The 20446-nt window shown below is 57.1% G+C and overlaps 2 protein-coding genes across 4 annotated transcripts; both read left to right on the top strand.

Annotated features, from left to right (window-relative positions):
• Positions 1-1290: 1290 nt before the first annotated feature.
• EMILIN1 (elastin microfibril interfacer 1) lies at positions 1291-9075 on the top strand. Its single transcript, XM_046663596.1, is given in 9 exon segments — positions 1291-1923; positions 2862-2987; positions 3419-3639; positions 4737-6559; positions 6561-6660; positions 7023-7139; positions 7585-7602; positions 7761-7898; positions 8326-9075. Coding segments are annotated over 9 exon segments (3051 nt in total). The 5' UTR covers positions 1291-1753; the 3' UTR covers positions 8664-9075.
• A 484-nt stretch (positions 9076-9559) lies between these two features.
• Positions 9560-19516, top strand: KHK (ketohexokinase). 3 transcript variants are annotated; one of them, XM_046663461.1, is made up of 9 exons: positions 9560-10081; positions 12246-12362; positions 14369-14503; positions 14689-14823; positions 16696-16768; positions 17493-17639; positions 18736-18824; positions 18962-19119; positions 19206-19516. In XM_046663461.1, exons 1-9 carry the CDS (start codon positions 9990-9992, stop codon positions 19289-19291), a joined length of 1032 nt encoding a protein of 343 aa, XP_046519417.1. In that variant the 5' UTR covers positions 9560-9989; the 3' UTR covers positions 19292-19516. The 3 variants fall into 3 exon arrangements, with proteins under 3 accessions (XP_046519417.1, XP_046519419.1, XP_046519418.1); XM_046663463.1 differs by lacking the exon at positions 14689-14823 and having other exon boundaries at positions 9561-10081; positions 19206-19515; XM_046663462.1 differs by lacking the exon at positions 14369-14503 and having other exon boundaries at positions 9562-10081; positions 19206-19512.
• Positions 19517-20446: the final 930 nt, after the last annotated feature.

Here is a 20446-nt window from a genome sequence, read left to right as displayed (position 1 = left end):
CACCGCTACACTGTTCAGGTTCTCTCTCTTCCAACAGCTCTTCTCTGACTCTTCTCAGCAACCAGCTGTCTTCCCCCTCCTCTTCCCCAGAACATGCTGCATCCATTTGTCTGGCCCCCTCGGCACTCTGTCTATCCTGCCCTTGTTAATTCTCTGTTCTGGAGCTTGTCTCCCATCCCCAGCAGCCCCAGCTGCTCCTCACTGAGTCTTATACATGCTTTGCTACCTGGGTGCCTGCAGGGCACCTGGCACACAGCACTCTCGCCTCCTTTCTCTGTAGTCCTTCCGCTTCGCTCTCCTGAGTGTGCCCACACACGGAGACCTTGTCCAGGACACAATGCTGAGGGGCCAGATGGTGAAGGGAGCCCAGCTGACAGATTCAGACATCGCTGGTCAGACTGATGGCTGAATGTGACTGAGTTCCTTGCCTGCTACAGAGGCTATCAGACTTGCCTCCAGGCTAGGGAGTGAATCCTTTGGCACTATATAGATAGGACCCAGTTTACCTCCCTCCCTCCCCTCCCCCACTGATGGCCTGACCTTCACCAAGACAAGCCTGGGACCCGTATTTATTCGGCCTTTCAAGAGACTCTTTTTCCTCTTGCCCATGTCCTCTCCATGCTTGACAGAAGACTGCTCCCCCATTTCTAGATTCCTGTCTTCCTCTTCTGGCTTCTCTGAATTTCCTGCCTGCCTCAATGGAGTCCTTTTCCTTCTCCTCCCTGGCCCAGTAGCCCTCTCTCCTCTCCTTTCTCCCAAATCATTGACCTAGGTATTTAGATTCTAATCGCAGCCCTGCTCTTGTCTTGGGTTTCCTTGAACAAGTTACTTTCCCACTCTGGGCCTCAACTTTCACATCTATAAAAGGAGGCAGCTGGACTCGATGGTGAGTGATGTTCTGTTGAACCTACAAGTCCATTCTCCCTTTTATAGTCCTCCCCTCCTCCTCTCCCCTCTAGGCTTGCCTCTCAGGTCTCTTTCCCAGGGGAGGCCTGCCCTGGCCCCAGGAGAGCTGTGGCTCCAGCTCCCGTTCCCTGTCTCAGCGACCAGCCCTGGGCCTTCCCCCCAGCGCTGGCCCCGGCTCCGCTCCATGTGGCCCGTCTGAGAGGCTGGCCCCAAGCCCGGCGGCAACTCCACATTTCTCTGTTTTTCCTTTTTTTTTCTCTCTTTCCCGGAGTTAACAAGAAGCAGATGTGGCGCACGATGGTTGGAGAGATGGGGGGAGGAAGGGGGAGGCTGGACCGCCAGCCAGACAGGGGGGAAGGGAGAGGAGTGAGCAAGAGAGGGAGGCGAGAGGCCAGGGCCCGCCCCACAGCCACTCTTGTGCCTCTCAACAGCCACAGGGGCAAAGCCCTGTCACCCCCAGGATCTGGTCATTGGGGAAAACAGGGAGACCAGAGGACGGCCAGCTGAGCAAAGGAGCAGAGGCCCAGGAACCAGCATCTGAGACGGGCAGGGACCAGGCGCAGGAGGCCAGGGGCACAGAGAACAAACTCCCCTCAGAAGTGGAGAAGAGGAGAGCGGAAGGAACCGAGGGAGGGACAGACAGGAGCCTGAGGAGGAAAGAGGAGGGGGAGAGGGGTCAGGCCAGGCAGCCAAGGAGGAGGCGTGTGGCTGGGGGCTGCCGGCAGGAAGCTGGGGACAGGACCTGACCGCGCTGTCCCTCGGAGCAGCGGCATCCCCCGCTCCAGGCAGAGGCGCCAGTGGTCAGGCTGGGATGTGCCTCTGAGGGCCACCGCGGAGCGCCCCCATCATGGCCCCCAGCACTTTCTGGAGCTGCTACCTCTGCTGCCTGCTGACCACAGCTGTGAGGGCAGCTAGCTACCCTCCTCGTGGTTACAGCCTCTACACAGGGAGTGGCGGGGCCCTCAGCCCTGGAGGGCCCCAGGCCCAGAGTGCCCCCCGGCCTGCCAGCCGCCACAGGTAAGAGTCTGGGTCCTGGCCCAAGACTGGGGGTGGGTGGGAAGGTGGGTCAGAAGAAGGTGGATATCCCGGTCCCTGCCTTGCCTACCCTAATACAGAGAAGAGGGGCAGAGGAAGCCCCCCATTAGGTGGCTCCTCACACAGTTAACTTCCTCCTGGGCATTTCCAGGGACCCCTGAATAGATAGGTCCCCCTGTCTAACCTCAGGGGGATCAGCTCCCACATCCTCCCCAGGTGCCCAGGGAAACTACCCTGAGAAGCAGGAGCCAGGCCTTCCTGCCAGTTGCCAGCTGCGTACCAGCCTGGGATCCTTGGGCAGACCTTTTATGCCTTTCTAGGGCTTCCTCAGCCCCATCCAGTAATCCATGTTTGAGACACCACTCCTACTCTGCTCCTTTTGGCTCTCCAGCCAGACACAGATCAGAGGCTGGCATGAATGGGGCCAGGAGTGTAGAACTGCAAGCCCCAAGGAGGGCAGGATTTATCAGTAGCTTATTCTCCGCTTAACCCTGGGCTGGACCCCTTCCTGCCCCATCTTCTCCCCTGAGGGGTGGGTGGAAGCCAGCATCCAGGGGGTCACCAGAGGGACCTGGCTAGCCAGCTCATACAGGTCACACCAAGGTGGGGATTGAGACAGAAAGGGACACGGATGAATGTGTGAATTCAGAGGCTCCCCAGGACCCCCTAGCCATGAGGATATACTTATCGTAGTTGTGGTTTTCCATTCTGCGCTTCCTCTCCCCATCTTGAAAAGTCTTTATCAATTCCTGCCTCACAGGAAGGCGTGGGGGGAGCTGCCCCTGCCAAAGCCCTGGCTCCCACTGGTCCCCAGGGGCCCTTCATCTTTTGACCCTCCCTCAGCCCCTCTGGAAGCCCCAGGGCCCTCCTCTGGGGCATGTGTCTCTGGCCCTTGGGTCCAGGTGGGGTTGTACCTGCAGGAACTGGTGTGCCTACGTGGTGACCCGGACAGTGAGCTGTGTCCTTGAGGATGGAGTAGAGACCTTCATCAAGCCCGACTACCAGCCCTGTGGCTGGGGCCAGCCCCAGTGTCCCCGAAGCATCATGTGAGCCTCCTTGCTGGGGGAGGGTGGGCACTTGGTGGGGGTTGGGCTAGGGCAGAAGGCCAGCAGCCAACTCAGGGAATTCATACAAAGCAAGGGGCAGGACCAGGGTCTTCAGTCATAGCCCTTTTGAGGAGATGCTGAGGCAACAGTTTGGCTGGTGGGATGTTGAGGGCAAACTTTTACCTAGGCCACCCTAGCAGCCCGCAAATGCCTTCTCTGGGCTGGGTCATGCTCAAGGAGGGGAGTTCAAGGTTCCAGCACAGGACAAGGGGAGGAAGAACAGGGATTTGACCTTTGGCCAACATGCTGACAGCTGTCAAGTGAGCAAGGCCACATGCTGGACAGTAAGGGGGACCCAGCCTGAGGGACAGGCCGTGCCCACCAGCAGCTGCACAGGGAGGAGTAAAGAGGCCTCCCTCTGCCTCTCCCAGGTACCGCAGCTTCCTCCGCCCTCGCTACCGCGTGGCCTACAAGACAGTGACGGATATGGAGTGGAGGTGCTGTCAGGGGTACGGGGGCGATGACTGTGCTGAGGGCCCTGCCCCAGCTCTGGGTCCTGCACCTACCACACCACGGCCCCAGATCCGGCCTGCCCGCCCCAACCTCTCTGGCTCCAGTGCAGGCAGCCACCTGAGTGGACTAGGGGGGGAAGGTGAGTATGGGAGCCGCTGGGGAGAGAAGTGGGAGATGGTGCTGGGTGGGAAATGTGGGGCCAGGCTGCTGAGGGAAAAACCCCGTGCTCCGAGTCAGAAGAAAGGGACAGAAGGGAGTTAATGGGATCCCTGAAATTCCCTGCCCTCCTGCAGAGAGATTGAGACCCAGAGAAAAAGAAAGCAGAGAAAGAGAACGTGCTCACGCACGCCCACATGTGGCCAAGATACTTCATAGTTGGGAACAGCTGCGGGAGGAAGGGGGCATTCCTTCGAGAAGCTTGGTCCAAGGGGATAGAGAGTTGAGACTACAAGTCCTAGCATGCACTGCAACCGACTACAGGTCCCAGGCCCCTCGGTGGCCTCTGGAGACTGCAGGTCCCAGAATGCAGCCGTCCCTTTTGCCTTCCCTGCGTGCCAGGCACTGCGGCATGCTGTGTTTGCCTGCCAGGGAGATAGCCATCCTGTCATTATGGAAACAGGAACTTCTGGCTGACTCGCCCACCACGCAGCTAGCGCCCCCACAGGCTTGTCGCAGAACCTAGTTTGTCCCTGTGGTGGTGTGGAGAGGTGCCACCCTGGAATAGCCACTGTTGTGGGGCCCACAGTGCCTCCCCAACATTCCCATTTCGTGCGCCCTGAGGGAGCGACAACGTGTCATTCCCCTTTCACAGATGAGGAAACAGTTTCCATAAAGTTCAGAGGCAACTCTGGACAATGGAAAGGACTTGGGGTTGGTGGTCACATGGATGACCTGGTGTTGGAACTTGGCTCTGCCGCTTATTAAACTTGTGATCCATGGCCCAGTTACTTAATCTCTCTGCTCCTCTGTTTCCCAGTGTACAAAATGGGAAGAGCTAATGGTTTCTGCCCACTGGAGTTGTTGTAAGGGGGAAAGAGCTGGTACAAATTTGGCTTAGAGGCATTCAGTGAATGGCATTTCCTTCCATATTTTCCTCCCCAAATCACCCAGCTAAAAAGTGGCTGAATCAGCTAGGACCTCAGACCCCTCGTTGGAGTTGGGGAGAGCAGGACCTAGGAGGTAGGCACTGAGCTCTGAAGTTGACCCCTCTGCCTTATGCCTTCCCCTCTCACCCAGGTCCCGGGGAGTCCGAGAAGGTGCAGCAGCTGGAGGAGCAGGTGCAGAGCCTAACAAAGGAGCTGCAGGGCCTTCGGGGCGTCCTGCAGGGACTGAGTGGGCGCCTGGCGGAAGATGTCCAGAGGGCTGTGGAGACAGCCTTTAATGGGAGGCAGCAGCCAGCAGATGCAGCTGCCCGCCCTGGTGTGCACGAAACCCTCAACGAGATCCAGCAGCAGCTGCAGCTCCTGGACAACCGCGTCTCCACCCATGACCAGGAGCTGGGCCATCTCAACAACCATCACAGTGGAGGTGGCGGTAGCGGCAGGGCCCTGGACCCAGCCCCAGCCCCGCCTGGCCACAGTGAGGAGCCGCTGCGGGAGCTGGAGCGGAGACTGCAGGAGTCCTGCTCTGTGTGCCTGGCGGGGCTGGATGGCTTCCGCCGGCAGCAGCAGGAGGACAGGGAGCGACTGCGAGCACTGGAGAAGCTCTTGGCCTCTGTGGAGGAGCGGCAGCGGCAGCTCACCGGGCAGACCCTGGGCCGAAGGCCCCCTCAGGAATGCTGCCCTCCGGAGCTGGGCAGGCGTCTAGCAGAGCTGGAGCGGAGGCTGGATGTAGTGGCTGGCTCAGTGACAGTGCTGAGCGGGCGGCGAGGCACGGAGCTGGGAGGAGCAGCCGGGCAGGGCGGTCACCCCCCAGGCTATACCAGTTTAGCATCCCGCCTCTCTCGCCTGGAGGACCGATTCAACTCCACCTTGGGTCCTTCGGAGGAACAGGAGGAGGGCTGGCCTGGGCGTCCTGGGGGCCTGGGCCACTGGCTGCCTGCTGCCCAGGGCCGACTAGAGAAACTGGAGGGGCTGCTGACCAATGTGAGTGGGGAGCTGGGTGGGCGACTGGATCTGCTGGAAGAGCAGGTGGCAGGGGCTGTACAGGCATGTGGGCAGCTCTGCTCTGGGGCCCCAGAGGAGCAAGACGCCCAGGTCAGCGAGATCCTTAGTGCCTTGGAGCGCAGGGTGCTGGACAGTGAGGGGCAGCTGCACCTCGTGGGCTCTGGCCTGCACAAGTTGGAAGCAGCTGGGGATGCCCGGCAGGCCATGCTGGAAAGACTGCAAGGGGTCGTGGGCCAGCTCCAGGGTCGTATCGATGCGCAGGATGAGACAGCCACAGAGTTCACACTGCAGCTGAATCTCACGGCTGCGCGAGTGGGCCAGCTGGAGGGTCTGCTGCAAGCCCGTGGGGAGGAGGGCTGTGGGGCCTGTGGGGGTGTCCAAGAGGAACTGGGCCGTCTTCGGGATGGTGTGGAGCGCTGCTCCTGCCCCCTGTTACCACCTCGGGGCCCTGGGGCTGGTCCAGGTGTTGGGGGACCAAGCCGTGGGCCTCTGGACGGCTTCAGTGTGTTTGGGGGCAGTTCTGGCTCAGCCCTGCAGGCCCTGCAAGGAGAGCTCTCTGAGGTTATTCTTACCTTCAGCTCCCTCAATGACTCACTGCATGAGCTCCAGACCACCGTAGAGGGCCAGGGCTCTGATCTGGCTGACCTGGGAGCCACCAAGGACCGCATCATCTCTGAGATTAATAGGCTGCAGCAGGAGGCCACAGAGCATGCTACAGAGAGTGAGGAGCGCTTCCGAGGCCTGGAAGAGGGACAGGCACAGGCCGGCCAGTGCCCCAGCCTAGAGGGACGATTGGGCCGCCTTGAGGGAGTCTGTGAACGATTGGACACAGTGGCTGGGGGACTGCAGGGCCTGCGTGAGGGCCTTTCCAGACACGTGGCTGGGCTCTGGGCTGGGCTGCGGGAAACCAACAGCACCAGCCAGACACAGGCAGCCCTGCTGGAGAAGCTGTTGGGGGGGGCAAGCAGGCCTGGGCAGGCGGCTCGGTGCCCTCAACAGCTCCCTGCTGCTCCTGGAGGACCGGCTTCACCAGCTCAGTCTGAAGGATCTCACTGGTGAGGGGGCAAGAGGAGGCATGGGGTGGGGGGTACCCCTTTCAAGTCCTTTCTCCTCCTCCTACCCCACAGCAACCCAGCCTTAACCTCCTCTACTTTCTCCTTGCTCTACCCAGCATGAATGGCAGACCCAGCACTGTCCCAGGGGTTGGTTTGTTCACAAGAGATGATCCAAGGTCCCAGCTCCCTGCCCTCCCCTGGCAGCTCAGACAGGGCTGTGAGTGGAGGTGGGGCTGCTCTGCCAGCCAGGTCTCCAGCATGGGTAGCAAGGGGCCCCATCACCCTGTTCATGGAGCAACCACCTTTCTGCCCTTTGGAAACTCCTTATATGACTGTCCTTCAACTTAGTTTTGTCACTGTAGGGCCTACAGGTGAGGCTGGGCCCCCAGGTCCTCCTGGGGTGCAGGGACCCCCAGGCCCTGCTGGACCTCCAGGACCTCCAGGCAAGGATGGACAAAAGGGGCCTATTGGGCCACCAGGTATGTGGGCTGAGATCCATGCTGTAGCCAGGGTTACCACCCCTCTGGGCAGCCCCAGGCTTGACATTCCACTCTGAACTTGACAGAAAAGGGGGAAAGGGGCAAAGAATTGGGAGTCCTACATGGCTGATAGTGACAAGGAATGTGACTAGGAGCTGGGACAGTCACTGTGTTGGCTAACTGGATATGGTAGCCTCACTGCTGTATTGAAGACCAAGGCTGAGCCTACGAGGGCTCCATAGGGTGTGAAAGGCTGGGGGCTAGGGCTTACAGCCCAGCAGTTGAACAGAATGGACCTTATTCATTCCTCCTTTTCTTGATATCCTGATTCCTGCTTTGCAGTCTGCATAGCACTTAGCACAGTGGGACAGACTCAGTGGATGTTTGCTGAGTGACTTAGCAAGAGCTACCCTATTTCTCACTGCTCCCTTTCTTCTTCCCACAGGTCCCCAAGGCGAACAGGGTAAGTGCCTCGCATTAGATGCTGGAAGGAGGGGAACTGAACTAGGGGTTGGAGGATGGAAGCCCTTGGGCAGCGCTGGGGGTAGAGACCAGGGAGGGAAGGGGGCTGGGCAGCTCTGCACTGAGCATCCACTTTGACAGCCACTCTGCCCCACTCAGGAGTAGAGGGGGCACCGGCAGCCTCTGTGCCCCGGGTCGCCTTTTCAGCTGCCCTGAGTTTGCCCCGGTCTGAACCAGGAACAGTGCCCTTCGACAGAGTCCTGCTCAACGATGGGGGCTACTATGATCCAGAGACTGGTGAGCCTGGGAGCGGGCACGCAGGGCCCGGGGAAGTAGCAAGGCTGTGCAGTGATATGTTCTTGTTCTTGCCCCTTTGGACAAGGCGACTTTTTTCATGCTCTGGTTTGGGAGACCCTGATTCTTTCCTTCATGTATTCATTCTCACTATAGCTTGGGCTGAGGGGTGGGTTGGGAGGGAAGGAGCCATTGGTTCTACAGCTCTTTATCGGGGGCCTGCTCTTGCCCCGGCACTGTTTCAAGTACTGGGGGTGGGTAATGAACAAAACCCAAAATTCCCCGCCCTCCTGGATTTGACATTCTAGTGGAAGAGAGGTGAAAAGACCCAGTGGGTCCCTCCCTAGTCCAGGCTTTCTGGGTGGCCTCCCCGAGGCCTTCCAGGACGCTGCCACCTGTCTCCCCTCCTGAATGCCATCTTTGTCCCCAGGTGTTTTCACGGCGCCACTGGCTGGACGCTACTTGCTGAGCGCGGTGCTGACTGGGCACCGGCACGAGAAGGTGGAAGCTGTGCTGTCCCGCTCTAACTTGGGCGTGGCCCGCATCGACTCCGGTGGCTATGAGCCCGAGGGCCTGGAAAATAAGCCGGTGGCCGAGAGCCAGCCCAGCCCGGGCGCCCTGGGCGTCTTCAGCCTCATTCTGCCCCTGCAGGCCGGGGACACGGTCTGCATCGACCTGGTCATGGGGCAGTTGGCGCACTCCGAGGAGCCACTCACCATCTTTAGCGGCGCCCTGCTCTACGGGGACCTGGAGCTTGAACAGGTGTAGACAGGGGGCCGGGCCGCACCGGCCCGAAGTGTCTATGCCGGCCAAAGAGCCAGCGGGGGCGGTGGGCTTTCCCGGGTCCCCGCCTGGGACCGGGCACCGTCCTGGCACCCCAGCCCCGGGCGAGCCGCCGTCTCCGGACCCGCTGCGGCACAGGCGCCCAGAACAATCTCCTCCCCACGGCTGGAGCGCGCCGGGTCGGGGACTCCAGGGTCCCCTCGTCCAGACTTTTGGCCTGATCGCCGTCCCCTGCAGGACTCGGACTGCAGAGGAGCCGATCCTCACGCCCTTTGCTCCCCTAACTGGCCCTCTAGGCCGGTTCCCTGGGCTCCAGGGCTCTCCCGGGGAGGCTCCGGCCACCACCGCCATACTAAACTATTCAGGAATAAAGACACTTGGTTTTTTCTAAAAAAAACAAAACAAAACAAACCGTCTGCTCCAGTATGTGTTCATGGGTGGACAGGAGTGCACAGGGGACGGGGAGCGGGGAGCCCCGGGTTCCGGGCCCCGCCTGCGCCCTCCGCTCTGCTGGGGGTGGCTCTGCCCGCCTTTGCTCTGGACGCGCGGGCCGCCAGGTGCGCCGGCTGCTGAGAGCCCTGCCGGGCCGTCCTCCCTAACACGCCCGTTCCTCCCGCGCCCGCCAGGGGGTGCTGGGAGCCGAGCCCGCCGCGCCGCCGGCGCCGTCTCCCGTCACGTGACCCCGCCGCTCACCTTGCGGGCCCCGGCTGCTCCGCGGCGGAGGCGGGGCCACGGCCTGGGATTGGCTGGGCCTCGGGGGCGGGCGGAGCGGTCGCGACCGCGCGAGCCGAGGCATCGGCTGCGGGGTCCCAGCTGCAGCTGCGAGGCCCGGCTCAATCCCGCCGGTGTAGGGTCTGGATTGGTAGCTGCCGGTGCGGGGTGGGCGGGGCAAGGGGCGCCTTTCTATGGCACTTTCTCTCTGCATTCATGAGGTTGCATAGCCGCTCTTTAGAGAGGTTTGCTTTAGCTCCGAGTCCGTCTGACAAGTGAGGAAACTGAGGCCGAGAAGTAGGAGGCGTTGCCATCTGCTGAGCCACGCAACCTGCTAAGGGGAGGCCGGGGACCAAGACCTCGGGGTCTGCGCTCCCACGCCCGCTTGGGGCGGTGGGCGTGGGGAGCAAGGGCCTTGCTCCGTTCCCTCCACCCAGCTGCACCCCTTGCCGCTACAGGAGGCTCCCTGGAGGAGGAGCTCCGGACGCGGAGGAGGAGCCAGGGTAGCCCCGGGAGGGGGACACAATCCTCTCTGATAAGAGGCAGCGCCCGGGAGGAACCCCGTCCGCCGGTTGGGCAGAACACCCCAGGAGCAGCCTCATGGAAGAGAAGCAGATCCTGTGCGTGGGGCTGGTGGTGCTGGACATCATCAATGTGGTGGACAAGTACCCGGAGGAGGACACGGACAGCAGGTAGGGGCGCCCGGGCCCCTCGGAGACCCCAGGGGTCGCTGCAGCCCCGTGTTTGTGCCCAGCAGCCGAAACTACAGGGCCGCGGAGCCAGGGGCCCCGCAGTGAGGCCGTGAGGGTCCAGCCTCCTCGGGAGCCGGTCCCCGGTGCCCTCTGCCCGGGACCTGGGGAAAGAATTGGGCCTTTAGTAATAAGACCCAAGCTTTGGATAGCATTGTGTTCGCCAATTCCCATTCCAACCCTGGGACTGTGTCAGGCATCATTGTCCCCATTTTACCCATAAGCAAGTAGAGACTGAGAAACGAAGTGATTTACCCACGGGCGCGCAGCCAGTATGGAGCAGGACCGGTTTCTTTCCTTTTAACAAGACCCGTATACTTGCCTCTCACTAGCATTTCCTTCTAATTTATTTACCACATAGATATCTCATCTGTCTCTAAAAAAAACAATTGAGGTAGGTTACCATAAGAAGTATGTGCAATTAGACTGTTCAAGAACGTTTAAAACCAGAGTCTTCGAGCTTCACGATGGCTTGGGGCTTGCTGGCACTGCAGGCAAATTTGGAGATGCCATATGTTATGGATAGAGGTGGTTCATGAGCTGTGACAAACTTTCTCTGGTGCTAAATTCCTAAAGGAGTTCACCAGAAGTCCTTTTTACAAAAATCAGTGGACAACATAGTGGACGTCCTTCTTAGTTGTCTGGTCAAAGTTGAAGAGTCATTTGTTGGTTCTTATATTCCCTCTTGCTAAGAACCACACCATTACACTGTAATCCCAAGAAGGCATTTCTGTGGGGTGGAATACGAGGCTTTCTCTTGGTGCAGTCTAGTGCTTAGACTACTGAGAACTGCTCCTTGGCTATCAGTTGTCTCAGCCAAGAACTGGGTAAAAGTCTAACTCGAGATTGAGCTCGGGCAAGACACCATGAGGTTCTCGACAGCCGAGAACCATGAGGCTAGTTGAGGAGAGAGACCCGGGCATTCTTCAGGCTTTGGGTCCACCCAGCACGGTCACGTGAATCGTCATGTACTTTTCCCAAGGCTGAAGGGAACTTCAGGGTTGACTTTTGTGTACAAATATACCTTAGCCTAAAAGTTCTGCTTCATTTATTTCTCTTCATTAATGGTTCTTTGGGACTTGGTCCTCTTACTGTAAGCTGCCACAGTTGTTATTATTCTTTTTGGAACGGGAAGAATAGAAGTAACAGCCTGCACCCTTTACCTCGCAGTATTATTGGAGCACAAAGGAGAAATCGTTAAAGTGCTTTGGCTATGTATGCATAAGTTATCATTTTTTTTTGTTGGTGATGACAATGAAGCCCTTCAGGTGTATCTTGAGTTAGTTTCCTTTTATTAGATTTTCAATAAAGTTGGAGAAAAACTAAAGGAAAAAAACCAATGTAACTATGTGAGGTGATGGATGTGTTAACTAACCTTAACGTAATCATTTCGCATATATACATACATCAAATCATCACATTGTGCACCTTAAACTTACAGAATGTTGTATGGCAATTATATTTCAATAAAGCTGGAGAAAAAAGGCAAACAAACAAAAAGATGGAGAAAAACTGTTCTCCATCTAATAATCTTTTTAACTCTTGGCATCGTAAAAGTTAACTTGGCTCCACTTCTTAAATGATCACAATGTCCAGCTTTGCTTCCTGTCTTACTCATTTTAACCTGAAGTTATTATTGAAGTGGGCTCTCCTAAGGCAGGAGCAGGTAGCAGATTTGACACCTTTGGGAAGAGTCACTTGGAGTTATCCACCTCTCAAGGAGGAGGCTGAAGGTACAGCAGCCCTGCGGGAGATGTTGGTCATTGTAACTGAGGAGGAGCTAACCCAGAGTGAGTGGAGACCTCAAATTGTGATGGACCCAAATGAGTGGTTTCTTGATGTCATAAGAATAGGTGGAAGATAGAAATGAATTGCTGTGAACTTGAATTTAGCCTGGACTGGAGAGACAGACCTGATCCTCAGTCAAGCCTCTTCCCTTCGCTGAGCCTCAGCGGCCCATCTAGAAAATGAGGATGGCCTGGATGCTTTCTGAGGGGGTTCTCCCAGCTTCTACATTTTGTGGGCCCTACCCAGGGCACTGTGGTTGGCCCTGTTTGTCCCAGGACCAGCCTGCTGGAGTTGCAGGGACCCTCCTTGTGTTTTGCAGGTGCTTGTCCCAGCGATGGCAACGTGGAGGCAACGCATCCAACTCCTGCACTGTTCTCTCCCTGCTTGGAGCCCCCTGTGCATTCATGGGCTCACTGGCCCCAGGCCACGTTGCCGAGTGAGTGGAGGAGGGAGCAGGGGAGGCCTGCCTGCAGTGTTGGGGGAGAAGAAGGAAGTTTTAACTGTGGGTGGGCACGCTATAAGAAATGGTTTGTGGCCACCAGAAATGGGTGGGAGGGGGCGGAGTGGAGTACCAGCATCCCAAACCCTCCCTGGTGTGGCTTATCTGCTGCTCAGATGTTAACACTGCTCCTGCTGAAGGTTTCATTTCCACAGCCTGTTTTCTTGGCCACTTCCTGGAGCCTGCTTCAGCTTCCCCATCTTCTCCTTCCTTGCTTCCAACAGACTCCGCAGTGGATGTGACTTTGCCCTTCTCATGTCGCTTATCCTGGCTGTGCTTGTGGCAGAAGGGAGTTAGGGACATGTTGTACCCACCTGACCTCAGGGACATCCAGCATCCTTGGTCCCAGGGTCCAGGCCCACAGTTTCTTCCTGGTTGAGAGGGTAGGGCCAGTGCTCATGTCCTCGTTGTTCACTGAAGCAGTGAGAGAACCCTGCCCAAGGACACCCCAAAGCCACGTGCCAAAGTTGGGCGCAGACCCATGCCTCCAGCTCATTGCTGCCAAGGCTACAGCCCATAAATGGCCCATGCGCTTTCTCCATGTTGGCTGCTTCAGGGACCCAAGAGCCCTTTGACCCCTGGCACTGCAGCTTCAGCAAGCGCTTATCAGGAGGTGAGGCCCACACTTTGCCCACTGTGGGCACTGGGGCAGGCTGCCAGGTTGCTGGCCTATGAAGCACAGCCCTTTGAACCCTGGTTTGAGGGGGCCGCTGCCAGATTCCCTTCCTTGATGAACTGGCATGAAGTGAATAAGGGGGCAAGAGGGGCCCTGTGAGATTGGACAGAGGGGCCCAGAACCAACAGCCAGTCACTGGTTAACCCTCTTCAGCAGCTGCCTACCCTCCAAGCTAGAGACAAGACTGCTCTTGCTTAGGGTAGTGGACCCACCATCCAAATTCTCCCAATGGTTCAACAAACATTTAATGAGCACCTACCATTTGCCAGGCACTGTGGGTGCAGAAGTGTTTTGGCAAACCAAACAGTATTTTCCATACTGTGGGAAAGCTACTACTTAAATATCCTGGAGATGTAGGACAAGGAAGGATACCCCAACTTGGTACCTTTGTACAAATCTGTATTGTCCACCTTTGGTGTTGCTGAAAGTGTGGTCTAGCCATAGTGAGAAAAGTCAGGACGCTGGCTGCTGGGCATAAGTGCCAGCTCTTGGGCACAGGACATGGCATTTCCAGAGAGGGCCGGGAGGGGTGGGGCTGACATCCTTGTTCTGCTGGTGCAGTCTGTCTGAGGGCCCCCCGCCGCCAGCTCACTCTGATTGGAGGGAGTTCTGAGTGAGAGTCTAGACCAGGCCCATGCAGAGGGGAATCAGGCACTGGGAGCCAGCTCACTACCCGGGAGGGTTTGCCTCAGTGCAAGAGGAGAGGGCAGTGAGCAGGCCCACCAGGCAGCCCCACTTCCCGGCTGGGCATCATGGATGCAGGTGTAGAATGAGAGGGAAGGACCAGAGGACTTCAGAGAGAAGAGTACCATGGGGATGAGCAGGCAGAGGGCAGCAGCGGGTGGGGGGGCAAAGTATCACCTTGGTAATTATTAATTCTGCCTGGGCCTTGCATGAAACAAGCCACAGTGCCCTCACCTGCTTGACTCAAACAGGGTACATGCTCTAGGCCCCAAATTCACCCTATTTACCTTTAGGAACACAAGCAGATCCTTTTCAGCTTGAGTCAGACTGCAGGACAAGGTCAGGGTTGGAGTTTGCTTCAGCCAGGACCTAGAGTGTACCTTAGTGTTTTTCTCACTGAGTTCCAGGCTAGGCACCCCTGCCTGTCCTGCTCCCTTGCACAGCCTGCTACAGCACGGTGATTTCCAGTTCCCTCTGAGTACCCTCTGCTTGCACTCTGGGGCTCTTGTGGCCCTGCCAGCTACCCTCCAGTCCTCAAACCCTTGTCGAATTGCGCCTCCCCTGGGTTACTCCGCCCTGGCAGTTTTGTCCTGGATGACCTCCGCCGCTATTCCGTGGACCTACGCTACACAGTCTTTCACACCACGGGCTCCGTCCCCATCTCCACAGTCATCATCAACGAGGCCAGTGGTAGCCGCACCATCCTGCATGCCTACAGGTTTGTACACCTGTCTGCACCTTGCCAGCTGCTACCATCGTCACTGAACTCCCAGAACAGGACCCTTCTTCTCTCAGAGGCCTACGTGCTCCAGCACCCCTCCCCACCCTTGTGGGAGGCCCAGGCCACTTGTAGGCTCTAATCTGTGTCTCCTTGCCCTTCCCTTGGCTCGGCTCCACTCCAAGCTTCCTGGTGGCTGACTTCAGGCAGCGGGGTGTGGACGTGTCTCAGGTGGCCTGGCAGAGCAGGGGGGAAACCCCATGCTCTTGCTGCATCGTCAACAACTCCACTGGCTCCCGTACCATTGTGCTCTATGACACGTAAGGCCCCCTGGCCTCGCCCTGCCACAACCCACCAATCAGCTCCCTCACTCGCCACCATGGGCATCCCAATTGCCTGCCCTCTGTGGCTTCTCTCTTTGTACCAGAAATTGTCCCTGTGCCAGACTGTTCAGTGATTTCTGAATTGTGTTCAATTAGGGGAGAAGTGAGGTGGGAAGGGATGGGCTTTGCTTTGCCTGGCAACGTGGCCTTGGTGGACACCAAGGATGGGCAGGCAGGCCTGTGCAAAACGTAATTTATGATGTGATTCCTCCATAATTAGCCAATCAGCAGCCTGGGTGAGCGTGGGGAAATTGTTCTGAGGACAGAGGGACAGGAGATGTAATTCAAACCATCTAAAGCCCTGAAGGGGGCCCACTGGGATTTCCAGGGTCAGCCCCAGAGTTGCCAGCCTGCAGCATGGCACCAAGGAGCTGGGGTTTGGGTGTTCAAAAAAGAGGAGTACCCCTCGTCCCCCAAGGCCCCAGTATAGTGAAGCCAGACCAAACACCACACACTAGTCACAGCCATTGCTAAAGTAGAGAAAAGGGGAACATTGGGTCAGCCAATCAGGGCCATCCGATGTGGGGCTAACCTGGGGAAAGAGGGATCCCTTTAGGGTTACAAGCTACTAGGGAGAGGTCCTGTGGGCTCAGACCCTTCTCATCTCTCCCAGATTCCCTCCTGAAGAATCTCAGAGGTTTAGTTTACTGAGAACCTAGTGTGTTCTAGGTAATATATTAGGGCTGAAATGGCCCAAGCCCAGCTGCCCTGGGGTTCAGGCTGTTTCTACTGCCCAGCATGGCCACTGGACCTGGGGAGAGGGGCAGTCATCCTGGGACAAGCTTGATGACCAGTGGTCCCTGGGCTCCGTGTGTGTGTCCCAGTGAACGAGCGGTTGGGCATGCATGGTAGAAGTGACCTTCACACTGGGCAATCCTAGTCACCCGCCCACTAAGCAACAATCTTGAAGCAACTTTGATCAAGGACATGACATGGGTATTCACAGGAAGGGACGGAGAGGAGCTCCCAGGAGAAATGTTTATTGCCCACTGGCCTCAGTCCAGGCATATCCACACCCGTTACCTCCAACTGCAGCAGGCCTCTGAGGCTGGGGGTTTTGGCCCCATATACCAATGGGGAAGCAGCCTCGGAAAGGCCCAGGTCACACAGCTGGTTAAGAGAACAGAGGATTTGGCTACAGAACGTGGAGGGGAGGACATTGGCTGTGCGTAGGTCTCTGGCTAAGGAGGATCAAGGCGAACCCTTCCCAGGTCTCCACACCGAAATCGGCCAAACATAAACTCATCCTCAAGCACCAACCTTGACCTCAGGATTTCAACACAGAGCTGCCAAGCTCAGGACAGTGGTGCTGTCACCGCTGGGGTGCCAGCAGTGAGTGGGACCAGACCCGATCTCCGGGCAGAACGGCCATGGCATTTGTAGTTTCCCAGAACACTGTATGCTGGGAGCTGTGTGTGCTGCTGGCAAGAGGGATTCTGGGAATTGTAGTCCATGGTGCTCTTAGAGGTTTCTGGGAGATGTGGTCTCCAAGGCACACAGAACTTACCCCTTGACACATGCTGCAGTTGTTTGCCCTTAGACATATTACAGCATCAAACACAGGAAGGAGCACCCTAACAATCTGCCTCCAGTCATCTGTCTAGATGGAGCTGAGTGGGGCAAGAGGGGTCAGGAGTTTCGTCTGGGCAGGGTCTGTCATAGAGCTGAGTCTCAGGCCTGTGCTGTAGATCCAGCTTCCTGCCATGCTGCAGGCAGCACCAGGCATAGGGGCCCCAGCATACAATTAGAGATCCTGGCGCTGACCTCACCATGCTCCTTCTTCTCTGTCCTTTCTGTCCTGTGACTTAGCAACCTGCCAGATGTGTCTGCTATGGACTTTGAGAAGGTTGATCTGACCCGGTTCAAGTGGATCCACATTGAGGCAAGCCCTGCCCTACCTGTGTTTCAAGGGTCTCAACCTGCCAGCCCCTCCACATGTTCTGCCTCCTTCTTGGTTTATTTGAACCATAAAGTACCTTAGAGATAAATGAATCCAACCCCCCTCATCCCCTCTTCATCCTTCTTTATGTTTTCAGGTAGGAAACTAAGGCCGAGAAAGGCTGGGTGACTTACTCAAGGTCACACAGCAGGATGTAGGCGCCAGAAGCAGGATGCTGGCTCCAGACAAAGTCTCGTGCTTTCTGTGTTAACAGGCTGCCTCACCTCCTCCGGACTCAGCCTCTGGCAGGAGCCTGGCTGTAGGAGGCCTGACCCATTACCTCTGGGGAGGCAGGAATGAGAGGGCGTGACCCAGCTCCCAATAAAGGGAACTAGAATCTTCATTCCAAGAGAAGTTTTGGAGTTTGGGTGTGAGGAAACCCTAAGTCCTGAGTTCTAAAACTAGCCCTGTCATTTAATTTATTGTAGGCCCTTAGGAAAGTCTCTCTTTTATTCTTTAGTCCCCTTATGTGTGAAATGGTAGGGCTGGTTGATGAGGTCTCCAATGTCTAGGACAGCTCCAGAATTTTGAGACTTAGGATGGGTTTCCAGCCCAGCCTCTCCTGGCCCCTCTGCCCCCTCATCCAGAGTTCCAGCAGGGAGGGAAGAATGGGCCAGATGGGCTGGAGAGTGCCCAGCTGGTCCTGAGCTGCCCTGCTCTGCCCCAGGGCCGGAATGCGTCGGAGCAGGTGAAGATGCTGCAGCGGATAGAACAGCACAATGCCAGGCAGCCTCCGGAGCAGAAGATCCAGGTGTCCGTGGAGGTGGAGAAGCCCCGAGAGGAGCTGTTCCAGCTGTTTGGCTACGGAGACGTGGTGAGCATCCCACGCAGCCTCTCGTTGCCACGTCCAGCTAATTTGGTTCTTAAAGGGAGCCTGAGCTTCCCCTTGTCCTGCCCACTACACGTGGAATGACAATTCCTAGCTTGGTGGCATTTTCGCAGGTGGAGGGGCAAAGCAAAGAGGCAGACCCCCAGCTTTGGGCTCTGGTGCAGGCCTCAGCAGTGGCCCAGGAGGAGAATTTCCCCACCCTAGTGGGTACATAGGTGGGAGGGTAGCCAGAGGGCTTGGACAGGTCCAAGGCAGCCAGCCACAGGGCAAGCCTGTGTGGAAGCATCTCCTCCCTGGGCCTCCTCAGTGTTTCCCTCTGTCAAATGATGAGATAAGACAGTTCTTGGAGGTGTCCTCCAGCTCTGGGGTGGGTGGCAGGTTGTGGGAGCCACTGGGGGTGAGGGAGGATGGAAAGGGGACTTGCACAAGGTAAATTTGGGCAGGGCTAGGATGTAAATGGAACCTGAGGGACAATCCTAGCATCATAGCTGAAGCTGGTTGGGCCTCAACCTTAGCTACACATTAAAAGATAGGGATGCCTGAGCCCCACCTTCGTTTTTCATTTGATCAATAGGGGTAGAGCCTGGGCTGAAGTATTAAAAAATGCAAAAGTCTCTCTGGTGACTCTAATGTGGAGCTGCTGTTGGGGAAGTTCTTGAACTCCTACTCCTTTGTTTTAAAGATAAAGAAACAAGACCTAGAGGGCTTAGTTGTACGAAGAAAACAAAAAATCAAAACAAAACCACCCCCAAAACCGGGGTTTAACTTGGCAGTGGTAGATTGCACCCCAAGATGGCGCTCCAGGCTTGCTTTGGGTTTTCAATTGCTAGGAAATTCGTGGATCTTGGAACAAATAGACTAGGGCTTTTGTGTCACAATTTACAGGGCTGTATTCTAGCATATCTTGAGCACATATGAAAACGTGTTCCCGTGAGACAGAGAGATGCTATGTTGGGGGGTTTAGGCGGCCATTTTGGAGGAGGTGGCATTATAAAATGGGGGCATGCCTAGGCTGCTGGTGGTGAGTGACAGCTGAGGCTGGAGTTAAGGTGACTGTCAGCCTCTCTTCCACTGCCCACAGGTGTTTGTCAGCAAAGATGTAGCCAAGCACTTGGGGTTCCGGTCAGCGGTGGAGGCCCTGAGGGGCTTGTACAGTCGTGTGAGGAAAGGGTGAGCTGGGGGAAGCCAGGAAGAGGCCTTAGGTGTGGGGAGCAAATGAGCCTGGACTCCAGGGCCTGCCCTGGGGAGGGGGAATGAGGCTGGGGGCCAGGGTGGGCTAACACCCGGCTGAGTGGAGGGTCTTGCAGGGCAGTGCTTGTATGTGCCTGGGCTGAGGAGGGCGCCGATGCCCTGGGCCCTGATGGACGGCTGCTCCACTCGGATGCTTTCTCACCACCCCGGGTGGTGGATACTCTGGGGGCTGGAGACACCTTCAATGCTTCTGTCATCTTCAGCCTGTCTCAGGGTGAGTACCCCAGCAGGAGGGGCAGGGCCGGGGCCCGCCCCTGCCCAGAAGACCAGGTTGATCCAGCTACTTGTCCCTCCCTCCAGGAAAGAGCATGCAGGAGGCGCTGAGGTTTGGCTGCCAGGTGGCTGGCAAGAAGTGCGGCCTGCAGGGCTTTGATGGCATCGTGTGAGCGCCCTGTGGCAGGAGGCACCAGCTCACCACCACCCCCATTGGAGGCTGGCATCCCTGGCTGCCATTGCCTTCTCCCCTCTGTCCAGCCTGGCATCCGGGCTGCCCTGCTCCCTGGGCCGATGCAGGCTGTGGGAGGGCTCTGCCTGTGTCCTGGCGTCTCATACTGCAGAGCCGCAGAGCAAATAAATCTCCTTCCCCGAGCCAGCTTCCTCTGGCAGTCCATTTGTCCTTGATGTCCGAACTGCTCTGGCTGGGGATTCCTGAGGCTTTGACACGACAGTCCTTCGCCCTCTTTTTCTCCATTCCCCGAATTCACCCCCCACCCCCACCCCACCCCAGGCCCAGAGGAGGGGCTGCCTATACCAGAGCAGCAGGAAGTGCCCCGCGCCCGTCTGGCCTGCCTGCCACCAGTGGCCCAGCTTCTCTGGTGAGATGCAGCCACAGGGATGGGTAGAGACGGGAGCCTTCCGCTTGGGGAGGACACTTAACTCCACGCACCCCAGGGAACCTTCCAAATCACCACAAACCATGAGAAAAGCTCCTCTGGGCCTGCACTGTCACAAGACTCCAGTCTCACAGCCCTAGGAGTATCCACATGGCTGAGCCAACCTGACAGGCCAGCTGGCCGGGAGCCTACTGTGTGGTTTGGTGGAGGCTTTGCAGTCCAAAAATATCTCCCCAGTGACTGTCACAGAGCCTGAAAGCTCCACCCTTGGAGCCAACTTGTAGTTAAAGTGGTATCTCAGCCCAAACTGTGACCTGGGGTACAGAGCGCTGCTTCCCTTAGGGAATTGGCCAGTTTTCATACGGGAGTTGGGGCAGGGTGGGTGAGGCCATAAAATGTGAGAAAGTGCATGGACTTTGGAGTCAGACAGACCTGAATTCCAATCTGCCACTTAGTTAGCTGTGTCACCTTGGGTACGTTACTGAACTTGATCTTCCTCAATTTCTTTCCCTGTCAAATGGAGCTAATTCCGCATGATCACAGAATTAGTGTGAGGATAAAATCAGCGAATGTGTAAAATGCCCAGTATGGTGCATGGTGTGTACTAGGCTCTCAGTAAGTGGTAGTTGTTATTAATATTATGGGGTTTGGGGGCAGATACAGGGTGGAGAAGATCTGCCCTGAGCTGCAGGAAGGAACTGGGTGTCT

Source organism: Equus quagga, chromosome 5, assembly GCF_021613505.1.
Source record: "Equus quagga isolate Etosha38 chromosome 5, UCLA_HA_Equagga_1.0, whole genome shotgun sequence".
Classification (NCBI taxonomy): Eukaryota; Metazoa; Chordata; class Mammalia; order Perissodactyla; family Equidae; genus Equus; species Equus quagga.
This window is presented reverse-complemented; position numbering and strand designations above follow the sequence as displayed.

Bases quoted from the DNA above. Each gene is read 5' to 3' on its own strand.
- KHK (XM_046663461.1), top strand. From the start codon at position 9,990: ATGGAAGAGAAGCAGATCCTGTGCGTGGGGCTGGTGGTGCTGGACATC. The intron at 12,363-14,368 runs GTGAGTGGAGGA...CCGCCCTGGCAG, and splicing joins GCCCCAGGCCACGTTGCCGA to TTTTGTCCTGGATGACCTCC. The intron at 19,120-19,205 runs GTGAGTACCCCA...CCCTCCCTCCAG, and splicing joins CATCTTCAGCCTGTCTCAGG to GAAAGAGCATGCAGGAGGCG.